This window comes from Leptodactylus fuscus, chromosome 1 (assembly GCF_031893055.1).
Source record: "Leptodactylus fuscus isolate aLepFus1 chromosome 1, aLepFus1.hap2, whole genome shotgun sequence".
In the NCBI taxonomy this organism is placed as follows: Eukaryota; Metazoa; Chordata; class Amphibia; order Anura; family Leptodactylidae; genus Leptodactylus; species Leptodactylus fuscus.
In genome coordinates, this window is record NC_134265.1 from 270620583 (window position 1) to 270634581 (window position 13999).

Sequence of the window (13999 nt, forward strand, 5' to 3'; positions counted from 1 at the left end):
TTAGCTATTCTCTAAATAAATACAGTTTTTTAAAATGTGATTCATATGTTGTTTGTATATAAGTCTAGTAGTTAGAGATGAGTGAACGGCGTTCGATCGAATTGGTATTCGATCAAATATCAGGCTGTTCGAGGTATTCGATTCCAATTGAATACCACATGCAAACGCAGTAAAAATTCGTATCCCCTCCCACCTTCCCTGGCGCTTTTTTTGCACCAATAACTGTGCAGGGGAGGTGGGATAGGAAGTAGAAAAACGTAGGCATTTAAAAAAAAAATTGGAAAAAGCCATTGGCTGCCGAAATCAGGTGACCTCAGATTTATAAGAATAGTCGCCACCATCTTCGTCTCATTTGCAGTGAGAGATAGGGAGAGAAAGAGATCTGCTGAGGGCTAGATAGGTATTAGCTTCTGTTAGGCAGGAAATCTGAAGAACAACAATAGCGCTTTTCAGAGCAATACTGCAGGGAGATGGTCGATAAACGCTCAATCCAGCTTTGCATGGTGTGTACCCCAAAACGCCAAAGTGGGATACACAGCAATTGTCAGGCTATATACGCTCAATCCAGTTTTTAACGGTGTGTACCTCCCCAAACCTAAGCGGTATACAGAAAATCTGTGTATAGTATATACACTTTCCTGGTTGTGTAAAACACGTGGCTATCTTGGTCATGCTCCCTACGTGGTATTCAGTCCAAGTACAGTTACACCACTCTCCACATTCTCTATATAGTGTACAGTGCAAAGGGACAAAATTTTTTGTCCATTACTTAACATAAGGTATAAATTCAAGCACTTTATGGCTAGCTTATATTGCTACCGGACTCTGGCCTGATGTGTCAAAATTATACAGGTGCACTGCTGTAAACCGGCTTACAAAATTAACTGATCCTACAAGTAATTCTATGTAACACATCATTACATAATAATGCAAGGCACGAAGCACGTCCTACAATAAACTAAATTAAATCCTTTTACACATACATACTGTACATTTGACAGCTCTCAAGGCTAACTGCGGGGCGTACTTGCACCCCCTTGCCAAACTCACCCAAACCTCAGCTGAGGGAAGCCTTCACTCACCCCAAGGGCCACAGGTCCAACTTCTACACCCAATACGTGTAAGGCGCAGAGGGATCGGAGAGGACAGGGCTGTGGTTGGCCAGGTACTCACGCAACATGTGCCTATACTTTTCCCTCCTGATGACACTAGGCCCCTCAGTGGCGGTAGTTTGGGCGGGGGCGGGCATTAACGTGTCCCAGACATTGGAGAGTGTTCCCCTGGTGGTTGTGCAGAGGATGGCAGTTGTTAGCCTCATGGAGGAAATCTCCTCTCTGCCGCCCGCGAGGGTTTACGGAAACATTTACATCATATTCTACACCAGTTGCTTGTGGCAATCATTTTTGTGATTTTTTTCCTCTCCCTTACCAGAACAAAGGATGAGATTTTTTACTTATACCGGGGGTCGAGGATTGCAAAATCCAGTATTGTTTGCTCTCCATGATGTGAACTATGCCTTTGTCTCTTGAAAAGCAACCCAACATGAAGTCAACCATGTGTGCCAGTGTGTTACTTGGCATGACTTTGCTGCCCCCAACTTTAAGGGTCCATTTTCTCCATCTTCCACTCCCCTTCACACCATCCGTGCTGAAGCAATGGGATGCACTGAACTTCACCCTCAAGCCTCGTGTGGGACAGTGACATGAAATGCCACTTCATCCCCCTCATCTTCCTCTGTCAGCCAACGGTGCAAAGATGACAGGAGTGTGCTCTGAATGTTTTCAGCCTAGCAGAGGCTACTTTTCACTTACGAAAATGGCCACACTTTCGCCAGTATATCAAGCACAATGGTGTAGGTTTCAAAGAACCTTTGCAACAAGTTAAAAACGTGGGCCATGTATGGACCGTGTTAGATCTGGCAAGCTCCAGATCTGCTACCAGGTTCCGGCCATTATCACATACGCCAACATGCCTGGGCCCAGGTGCAGCAGGGAAAACCACATTGCCGTCACATTGAAAATGGGATCCCTAACCTCGGGGAAGTGTGTTTTCTGTCAGCCAAGCTGATGAGCTTCAGCACGACCTGCTGACGTCTCCACACCCCAATGCTGAAGGACTTACAGGTCGCAGGTGTGGTCGAGGTTGCTGCGGAGGAGTAGGCTTTCAGAGAACCCCTGCCATGAATTTTGGGCTGGGAGGAGATAGGCCGGGCCCAGCCTCCACTACATTCACCCGGCCTATCATTACAAAGAAGCGGCATCCCTGACCACAGTCGCTTGTCCATGCGTCGGTGGTCAAGTGGACCTTTCAGCAAAGCGCGGAACTCTGCGCCCAACTGATGTTATGGGACACGTGCAGGCGCAAGGCGGGGACGGCACATCAAGAGAGGTAGTAATGGCTAGGCCCAGCATAGCAAGGTGCCACAGCTGCCATCAGGTGACGGAAGGCCTGAGTATCCAGAAGCATAAACATCAACATTTCCAGGGCCAGCAGTTTTTAGATGAGGCTGTTGAAGGCTTGGGCATATGGGTGGCTTGCGCTGTACTTCTGCCTACAATGAAACACCTGGGAGATGGGGAGTGGCTGGGAAGAGGCGCATGATGGTGCAGGCAAAAAGGGTGGATGAGGGTGAACTCCCCAAAGTATCAGAGACAGATGTGTAGGTGTCCAGGCTGGTTGTCTGGACTGCAGCACCAGCACTGTAAACAGTGGAAGAGGCAGTGTCGGCAATGCCGGGCGACGATTGTCCTGCGTTTGCTGTCTCCCACGGGGCCCAGTGCTTGCCTTCAAAATGACGGCGCATGGCTGAGGTGGTCAGGTTGCTTTTCTCTGAGCCTCTATTTAGTTTAGAGTTGCACAGTGTGTAAAACGCACTCAGTTTGTCCTCCACGCATACGTTGAAAAATTTCCATACTATCGAGGGAGGTTGCCAACATGGGCGAGTTTTGGGCGAGTGGCTAGTACACAGAAAATCTTTAGCCTTGCTGCCTCTGGCCTGGCTTCTATGAAGCAGCAGTCCTGTGCCTCTGGACATGCCTCTTCCTCTAGCCACCTTTTTTGTTGCTTAGCTTGCCTCCACATCTACACTGCTTTCCCCGCTAGACATCACCCCTGTCCATGTCGGGTCGGTGGCCTCGTCGTCCACCAACTCCTCTTCCAATTGCTCACTCTCCTCTTACTGCAAACCACACATAACCACATCTTGTCCTGATGGCAACTGTGTCTCGTCATCATCACTGAGGCCCAGAAAAGCCGGTTGCGGGTCCACAACCACAAAATTGGCAGGAAATGGCTGATGCTCCAGTATTTGGGCATCAGGACACACAAAGTTGTCTGGTAGCTCCTGGGATTCGGGAAGTGGTTCAACAGAGGGAGAGACAGTAAAAGGACCCGAAAAGAGATCCTGGGAGGAAGCAAGGGTGGGATGACTCTGTTGGTAAGATTGGGCATGTTGGGACGAAGGAGGGGCAGACTCTTGGGTATGAACACGACTGCAGGTAGTGGCTGACTGGCTGGTAGAAAAGCAGCTGGAAGCATTATCCGCTAGCCATTGTAACACCTGTTCCTGGTGCTCGGACCTGGTCTGTGTTGTACCCTGCTCAACGCAGCTGTCATATCAGGAATTGTGATGAGCGCATGCTAATGTTTCTTTCGGTTTAAAGTTATGTTTCTGTCCATATTAATGTAGAGAAAAGAAGGTTTCCAATTATTTATCCACTTTCATAGAGGTTCTAGTGAGTTTGTAAAGTGTCCAGTGGAGAGGATGAGATAGGATTTCACATAAGTCTGCCACCCACGGGCACTCATGGTGCAGAAACTGAGGAAGCTGACTTTGATGAACCCTTGGGTTTTGGACATGGAACTCCATCAAAGGTCTCTGCTGCTCACACACCCTGCTCAACATATGGTATCTAGGGTTTCAGCGTGTGGTTACGTCGCGCAATAGCCGGTGCTTCAAGCAGATGTAGGCGTTGCTGGAGTGTATTAAGGCTAGCATCAGCTACTGTAGACTTGCCAAAGTGGGCGCACAAGCGCCGCACTTTCACCTGTACCTCGAGAACATTGTGGTACATTTTTAAAGACCGTTGCACCAATAAGTTAAAAACGTGGGCCAGGTATGGACCGTGTTGGAGGCTGGCAAGTATCCAGGATGGCATCCCTCCCTCACCTCGAAGGCAGTGTGCTGTCTGTCCCCCAAGCTGATGAGCTTCAGAACGGCCTGCTGACGTCTCCCCATGCCAGCGTTGCAGCGTTTCCAGCTCGTAGCTGGGGTCTATTTAACGGCGGCGGAGGAGGGTGGTGTTTCAGCACTCCTGCCAGGAATATTGGGCGGGGAGACAAGGCAGGCCGCCACAGTTTGTGACCCGGTCCCAGCCTCAACTACATTCAGTCAGTGTGCACTTCTCCACGCGTCGGTGGTCAAGTAGAACTTTGTGAAAAGCGCAGAACTTAGGCCTCACCTGATCTTACGGGACATGTACTGGTGCAAGGCTCAACTCACCCCAAGGGCCAAAAAGACTGCTGGTGCAAGGCTAAACTAACTTAAAGGGCCTAAAACTCTGCTGGTAAAAGGCTGAAATCACCTAAAGGGCCTCAATCTCTGCTGGTAGCTCAGCTTAAAGGGGTTGTCCCGTCACAAGGATCCTATCTATAATGCTTGTAAATGTGAATGTAAGACTTTTCCTAAATACAATGCTTCAGCAAAACTGCTTTGTTTGGCCACTATCTCACTTTATTCTTTTTTTTGTGGCCACAGCCCTGACCTGAGTCAAGTGATGTGTCTGCCTGCTCTCAGGGGAGAGGGAGGAGGGGCTAAGTACACGGGAGCGAGCCTGGAGGGGGGGGGGTAGTTTACCCTTTGGGGGACAGGTGAAGCCAGCAACATCGCTATGCTTCTGCCCTGCATGAAGACAGCAGCGGCAGAAGCGATGCTGCTATTCCGGGGAGGGGGACGGAGGAGCGGAATAACAGCATCGCTTCTGCCGCTGCTGTCTTCATGCAGGGCAGAAGCATAGCGATGTTGCTGGCTTCACCTGTGCCGGCATCTAACTCCCTGGCATCCGCTGTAATAGGCGGATGCTGGGGACTGTTAGACGCCGGCACAGGCACATCGCTATGCTTCTGCCCTGCATGAAGACAGCAGCAGCAGAAGCGATGCTGTTCCGCTCCGGGGTCACATATGCAAAGCCAAGCGGCGAGATGCCGCCGGCCCTGCGTGCGCGCTCATACACCAGTCTAGCCTTCACAATGCTAATACAGACCCGCAGGGTGTCGGGTCTGTATTAGCATTGTGAAGGGTAGACTGGTGTATGAGCGCGCACGCAGGGCCGGCGGCATCTCGCCGCTTGGCTTTGCATATGTGACCCCGCCAACCAATGACAAGACAAAGCCGGAAGACAGAAGATTTTAGAGGAACGAAGACGGGTAAGTATGCGACGTGGGAGTACCCCTTTAAGGGCCTCTAACTTAATTTGGAAGGGCTCGCGTTAAGGGCCAGAAAAGTAAATTTTTGAAGGTCTTACCACATCTCTCACACACACACACACACACACACAATGACAGTTAAGGGTGGGTACTGTTGGATTTCCCATTGCCTATGCCATCTGTGTTGTCATGGGCAACGTGATTTAAAGGGGTGCTTGGTAATGTTACTTTAGCTTAAAATTTGGGTTTCTTTCCATACAATTGGGGAGGAGAGAAGGTTTTCAGGTATTTTTCCACTTTCATAGAGGTTTTTTTGAGTGTGGAAAGTGTGTAGTTGATAGGCTGTGATGGTGGGGTAAAACTGTGACTTGGGCTTGTTAGATGTCCCCAGACATGCTTCCCCTGCTGTCCCAGTTGCATTGCAGAGGTGTTGTCATCATTTGCTGAGGTGTCATAGTGGACTTGGTGACCCTCCTGAGTCGAATAGTGAACGTTTTTTACCCATAGACTATAATGGGATTCGATATTTGTTTGAATAGTCGAATATTGAGGGGCTATTCGAAACGAACATCTTCGCTCATCTCTAATAGTAGTCTCTAAAGAAAAGAAAAATGGCGTAAAGTACTCCACTATCTCCAATGCGCTCATTGAAGTGAATGTGTCCCATTCAGCCCTGCTGCATTCACACTGGGGAATAACACCCCCCATTCTCTGGATCGGTGAGGGTCTGAGTAGTCAGAACCCATTAATCAGTTATTTAATAAACTAAATTAATAGAACCTGTAATACCCTTTATGTGATTTCTTATACTTATTTCATGCTATCCAGGGCCCCAGGTTCAATGTCTGCATTAATCTAAATTTATTGTAGGGGGCTTGTTTGACCCTTCTCACAATGGGAGCTGTAGATGGAACATACAACACATGGCTTCTGGTGGACATCTCTATTGGAGACCACACTATAGCAAACATGGCAGGGGCTAGTGGATTTGAATGTCAGAATCTGCAGATTCTATTAATATTAATAGTAAATAAATATTATATAGGCCCCAATGTATGTAAAGTAATTCCTAATTACCGGGAGACCCTTCTGCATTCAGACTAAATACTTGTTGATAACATCCCTGCAGCCCCAATAGAAAGTGCTTTACTGCTCGGCTAATTCTGTCCATTTAGATGGGAAGACATTTTGTTATAGTGATGAATAAATCTTCATGTAAATTTTATACCACTGCCTTTTATCTTATAAATACATGAAAAACTGTATTAAAATATGAAAAAAGTGTTTTTCTAGTGAAATATGCAAATGTGACAAAAACATGCCCTTAATTAAATGAAGAATTCGTGTCATTTGAATTCCTTTTGAAGTGTAAATTTACTATATAAATTATGCTTGGTGACTAATGCAAAATTGTATATCTTCCTGTACTAAACTAATGCAAGAGACTTAGTGGCTGGAAGAAAAGCTCAGGGCTATAAGCTGTGACAGGCCAGTCATTTAGTGGAGAATGTACAGCACAAAGGTGCTTATTTTTACAGATTTATCGCCTAGTGTGGCTTCTCTTGTCACAAGAATCACAATACTTGTCACTTCTTACGTGGGCAAACCTTTCCTATGCTATATTTACACCGTCATCAATTTTTGCATAAATTCCGATAATGTAAAAATATTTGAAGCTTTTATCGTGAAGAATGGTTTCATTTTCCCACTGATGTCATCTATCTAGTTTACAGGCTTCGGGGAGCTGGTGTTAGTATTAAATATTACATTGAAATATACATAGGAAGATAAGAGATGGGAGAAATGAAAATAGCAAGGGAGTCACAGAGGTTTATGCGGCAGCCTGTGATTCACCTGTATAAATAACATCGCATTAATGTCTATAGGAATTAGGGAAGAGCGAGATGTGTTATGTATAGAAAGTGGCTGCAGCTCTGCTGGTTTAAAGATGTCCCAGAAAACCGTATGTCATGTAGCTTACACTAACCTGTAAGATCAGTCACAGTGTGGGCACCTACCGACCCTTTCTTCAATTACAATACATGTCTTGCAGCACTGGAGCCCTAGGTTCGAATCCAGCAAAGGACAACATCCTCAAGGAGTTTGTATATTCTCCCCATATTTGTGTGGGTTTCCTTCCAAACACATACGGATATGAATTTAGATTGTGAGCCCTACTTGGGACAGTGTTGGCTATATCTGCAAAATATGGTTGTGCTGTATAAGTAGCCAAAAATACATAAATGGACACGCTCCACTGAAACTAAATCAGATTTGATGTGAAAGGATCACATGGACATGGCAACTCACCAGTGAGAATAATGGAAATGGTTTGTTCCCATGTTCCTAGGACTCTGTAAAGCTCCTTTATTGTGGGCCTAATACTTGTGGACAAAACCTCCGCAATCTAGTATGCCAAGATTCTGTCAGGGAAAAAAAACCTCTGTATGCAAAGGGCTTGTGTACCTCTATGGACCTCTATGGAAATCCAAATATGGTTCCATGCAACACAAATCTATGAAATGGCGGTGTGCCTGAGCCCTGAATAAGCAAGTCACCTCTCCTGACATGTCTGGTTTAGTCAGTACTTGTATTTCACATAAAATAACAGATTTGGAGCATCTTTTCATATAACTGTGTCACTTGGGTTCTTAGAAAACCAGGCATTGATCTCTAAGGAGATAAGCTTTCCTTTTCCCATCAAGGAGGACTTATTTGCATATTCCTTTCCCAGAATTCCTAGTAAAACCTGCATGGTCTGTGAAACTCTACACACCGCAAAGTGGCCTGCAAAGGCGAGGTCTCTCTAAAAGACTTTGCGTCCCTTGTAACACATGGCCCTGGTGGCCTCGGCACCCGGAGACTGCGTCCAAGATTTTCACACCTAATGCCTGAATCTATTGAAAGGTAACTACACTCCATGGTACAGATAACATATTTGGGTACTGTATGTTTGTATTATTTAGTTCCAATGGGAAAGATGATGTGAACTAAAGGCAGTTACCATAGCCCTGACTAGGTGGTCTTCACAAATGCATCTAAAATTGCTAACAGTGGAACTGGGTGGAGCAGAGAAAAATGGCTACTAAAGAAATGGAGCAACTGATGCGTAATATTGCGAATATCAATAAGCAAACTAAGTATAAATAGTTTAATCTTAAAAAATGGCATTATTAAACAGATACAGTTTTAAGAATACAATTGGCATAAGACTATATTTGTGACAAGTGTTCATTTTTTCTCATTATAAAACCGTAGTAGATTGTCCACAACTGAAAGGTTTGTACCGCCGCTCGCTGCAGCACTGACAAGAAGTCATTAATTCTTCATGTTCTTCCATGTTTTACTGCAGGTTGTATAATCCCAATTAGAACAGTTGTACTTTTATTTTTAGATTTTCTCAAGGTCCAGTTCATGAGTTGTTTTTCTCCTCTGGGAAACAACACGGCTGAGCTGCAGAGAGATATGCAAATGGTTAAAAAGAGAAAATTTCTCTGAGCAACAAAATAACAAATTCACGTTGAGTAATAAAGCACCAATTCTCGCCAGGAGATTTTTGTAATCATGTAAGAATGTTTCTGGGTAATTGGACAAGACTATAAAAGTTCTAAATCTACAAATAAAGCACAAGTCAGCTCTTGCAGAACTTTGTTCAATAAAGCATTGCTTCCCAAGAGTGCAGCTACTGTACTGGCCCAGGAATAGATACATGTGAAGAAAGACCACCACCTCTGTATTATCGCAAGGGGACTGGCAGACAAACGGGCTTTCTAACACTTGCCCAGTCTTGAGCCACTTCTCAGCTTCCAGCTACATTGTTATCAAGTGTAACATGCAATATATTTTACATTGTGCTTTTCATACATTTTAACTTTGAATGATCTTCTATTTTTATGAGGAAATTACCAACAAATGACGGATCTCTAATTATGTATCTTTACTTAGTACATACCATGGGCGGTGGGCTTCATTGACTTATTAAGGCCTAGTTCACATCTGCATTCCGTTCAGAATCTCTGCATGGGGACCCCCAAACGGAATACCAAATGCACTGACAAGTGGTGAGCTTATGAAATCACATGGGCCCCATAGACTATAATGGGGTCCGTGTGTTTTCTGCGCAGTATCCGCACGGAACATGTGGAGAGAAAAGCAGTTCATGAAGTACTTTCCTCTCTGCATGACTTGTGCAGACACAGCGTGGAAAACACACCGACCCCCATTATAGTCTTTGGGGTCCATGTGCCTTCATAAGCTCACCGCTTGTCAATGCATTTGGTATTCCATTTGGGGGGTCCCCATGCAGACATACTGTGTGCTTTGTGTGCTTTCATAAGCTCACTGCTTGTCAATGCGTTCAGTATTCCATTCAGGGTGGTCCCCAAACGGACTCCCCAAAATGGAATACTGAACGAAGATGTGAACCAGGCCTGACACCTCTATAAGACTGATGCATAAGCATATAGGTATCAGCTATAGCTTTATCATACTTTATAAAGAGTATGGTGTGGGGACAATGCACAAACACATCTACCATGCCTGGACTCCTCCTCGTGCCCATCTCATTCTTAAATCTTCAATATGTTTTCTCTGAATAGTTGCAATGGTTCATCATAAAACACTGTTTTTTGTCATGACCGGTCCCCTTTAATTTTAAGCTAGAGCCTTTTTTACATTATGTGCCACACTCAAGATGCCTTGACAACAGCTCAGAAGTTGCCGTTTCACTAATTATTACTATATGGCGAAGTAAGAAAATGCAACATTTTGCAAGTAGAATTAGAAAATGGAGGTGCACGTATGGGTGGTTGCCAAGGGCACTAGTTTTGTGCCTGCCAATGTGTCAAACTAAGAAGCAGTAATGAAGAATTTTCTGTTCCATGCTTCCTCCCTGCGCTAACTTAACACATCGACTCTTCTGAATTCATTCAATTTGAGTGAGACTTAAGGCAAAATAATATTGTCTCAGTGAACCATGCTGACTATAACAAATCCTCTTACTTGATCATAGCTGAAAATATCTGGTTCTACGGTTTAACATATGTCAGAAGACAAAATGTACATTCACATAAATGGACCAAAATGTACACTAATACTTTAGATTCTGACACTTCCGTTACTTGTATGTGAAGATATGTCCTGCAGCGGCTTTTACTACAAACATTACAGTCTCTCTTTATAGTTGAAAGTTTTGTCAGAATCCATAGAAGAGCTGTCTGAATTCATTTGATTCTGTATTAAATGAATACATTGTATTCTTCCTGACCTCAATTCAGTATCAGACACAATTCCCTGATCTGTAAATGGCCTGTAAATTAAGCGCCGCCTTAAAGATGACATTTCAGAATCACAGGAAGTCACAGGAAGTGGGACACATGCAAAATGGCTGCTGCTTGTTTTTTATGCACCACTCTCTCCCTACATGCTTTATGTTTAATGAGCTGAAATAAATTGAACGTTTATATCAGGACTGGTGGGTTCTGGCTTGTTCATTCTGTTAGACTTAGGCAATTGTTTAAGGCAGCCCTTAAAATTAGAAATAAACCTAAAATAACTTCAGATTCGATTTTCTGGAAACTCTCAATGGTATACAAATATGCTGGATCATCAGTTTTATGGTCCTCTTAATATACTGTATATTAGGTGTGATTTTAAAGGCGAGCCTGGGGATTTATCAGAGTAGTATATGAAAGAGGGAGAGAAGCTGAGCTCTGTGCTATAATGGTTTATATATTATTTTGTGTTGTGGGGTAGAAGGGCCTTCACTGTCGCTCCTAGTAGAGTCCTGTTAGGATTTACTCAGTTGTTTTTATTCAATGTCCCTTCTTCAAATCATAAAAACTATATACCGTATTTTTCGGACTATAAGACGCACCTAGGTTTTAGAGGAGGAAAATAGGGAAAAAAAATTTTGAAGCAAAAACTGGTAAAATATTTAATATATGGGAGTTGTAGTTTTGCAACAGCTGCAAGGCCACATTGACAGGTGACCCTGCAGCTGTACGGGGATGCATAGAGCGTTTTTTTTTGCGGGGCCAGCTGTAATTTTTAGTTATACCATTTTGGGGGGATATCTATTGTTTAGATCACCTTGTATTGAAAAAAAAAAACAGGAGGTGATTTAGAACTTTTATTTATTTCATATTTTTAAAGCTTTTTTTTTTTTTTTTTTTTTTTAACTATTTTATTCCCCCCCGGGGGCTTGACCCTGCGGTCACTTGATCGCAAGTCCCATAGACGGCAATACAACTGTATTGCCGTCTATGGGACATTCTGTCTATTAGTATTACGGCTGGTCATAGAGACCAGCCGCAATACTAATATAGCCGTGACAGGCCGGGGAGCCTCATTAGGCTCCCGGCTGTCACCCGAACAGGTCGGCTCCTGCGATATCGCCGCGCAGGAGCCGGCCTGCAACTTTACAGGTACGGGGCCGGTGGGGAACGGCCCCGGGGGAGAAGGGGCCACGGATACTGACCCGGCATCCGCTGTACTAGAGAGGCGGATGCCGGGGAGGGATAGACGCCGGGGCCTGAGACATCGCTACGATCCTCTGTCATGCATGAAGCCAGCGGCGGGGGCACGGAGGAGCCCCTGCCGCTGCTGGCTTCATGCGGGACAGAGGAGCGCAGCGATGTCTCAGGCCCCGGCACCTGTAATGGCGTCTATCACTTGCCGGCTTCCGCCTCTCTATTACAGCGGATGCCAGGCGCCACCTTCAGACTATAAGACGCACCCTTCTTTTCCCCCAAAATTTTGGGGAAAAAAAGTGCGTCTTATAGTCTGAAAAATACGGTACATGCATTAAAGAAATGAAATAACGCACCCAAATGGAAATGTTGGTTTGCTGCAATACTCGGCTTGCAGTTATGTCTCAGGCAGATAGGTAAATGAATGTAGGTGTGGTCTGATTAGACACCGGGTTTGCCACAAGAGGGCAGAAAACAGCTTCCTGCAAAGTCCTATAAAAAGATTACTTTTAGGTAGTGTACCTCTATGTGAGAGATTGCTGACTGATAGACATGGCAGGACTTCCAATTACAGTGAAGGAAATAAGTATTTGATCCCTCTGGCAAACAAGACTTAATACTTGGTGGCAAAACCTTTGCTGGCAAGCACAGAAGTCAGACATTTGCGCACATGTCAGAAGGAATGATGGTTGTGCACATGTCAGAAGGAATTTTGGCCCACTCCTCTTTGCAAATCATCTATAAACCATTAAGATTTTGAGGCTGCCGCTTGGCAACTTGGAGCTTCAGCTCCCTCCATAAGTTTTCTATGGGATTAATGTCTGAAGACTGGCTAGGCCACTCCATGACCTTAATGTGCTTCTTTTTGAGCCACTCCTTTGTTGCCTTAGCTGTATGTTTTGGGTCATTGTCCTGCAGGAAGACCCAGCCACAACCCATTTTTAATGTCCTGGCGGTGGAAGTAGTCCTGTGTCCTTAGCAGAGAAACACCCCCAAAAACACAAAGTTTCCACCTCCATGCTTTTGACAGTGGGGATGGAGTTCTTTTGGGTCATAGACAGAATTTCTCTTCCTCTAAACACGGCAAGTTGAGTTAATGCCAAAGAGTTAAATTTTTGTCTCATCTGACTAATCTGGATGATTCTGAGAGTGATTGAGAGAAGGTTCTGTGGTCAGATGAGACAAAAATTGAGCTCTTTGGCATTAAGATTCATCACCAACTGAGAATTTATGGGACCAACTAAGACGTCAGGTTCGGCAACCTACAAGGGTACATGATCTACAGGTTGAACTACAATATTAGTGGACAAGTGTAACACAGGATACCATACAGAACCTGTATTCCTCTATGCCAAACTGCATGTCATGTTGTGTCTGGTCTAGAGGCGGCCCAACAGAGTACTACAATCTCCTTTCAACTGTAAAGTCTTCTGCAATAAACATATTCTTTTGTTCTAACATTGTAATCACATATTACATTCACATGTTAAAAGTGTCATTCAATTCCAACAACTTTTCTGCTTCTATATAGTACAAAGTTAATGAGGAAGAAAACCATAGGTCCATCAAGTTTAAGCTAAAATCCTAGTCTTGATCCAGAGGAGCAAAAAAACTCCTGTGAGGCAGAGACCAATTACTGTCTTAGAGGAAACTTCTTCACGTCTACAAATTTGGCAATGAGAATGAATCTCTGGATCAACCTTTCTTCTTTGAAAATGTAATTCTCATAACTTGTAGTTAGATTACAAATAACATTAAGTGTTATAAGTTATTAGATAAACCACAAACCCTTGTTTTAATGCTGCCATAGTATTTGCCATTACTACCGCCTGGGGTGGGGCTTTCCATAGTTTGGCTACTGAAAAGAACTCTTTTCTTTATAGACATTTGGACTTTAAGTAAGAAGTTTTTATGTTTTCCAACAGCCGGAGCATTTCCTATGCAGGATTCTGGGTAAGTCATGGCAGTGAAAGATCATGCACTATTAGAAGATCCATGGTATAGAGGCTTTGGGGACTTTGGCAGAAGCTGAATTTTTACTTTACATTTCAGACACTGCGTAGGCATATTGTATATGTTAAGTGCAGGTTTATAGTGAGCTTGGT

General features: G+C 44.4%; 1 protein-coding gene across 1 annotated transcript in view; it reads right to left on the reverse strand.

Annotated features, from left to right (window-relative positions):
• Positions 1-8595: 8595 nt before the first annotated feature.
• The window catches only part of SCLT1 (sodium channel and clathrin linker 1), a 128154-nt gene continuing 122750 nt past the window's right edge, over positions 8596-13999 (reverse strand). Inside the window, exon 22 of the mRNA XM_075287538.1 lies at positions 8596-8877. Within this exon, the coding sequence (XP_075143639.1) occupies positions 8815-8877 (63 nt within the window). The 3' untranslated portion in view covers positions 8596-8814. The remainder of the gene's footprint in view (positions 8878-13999) is intronic.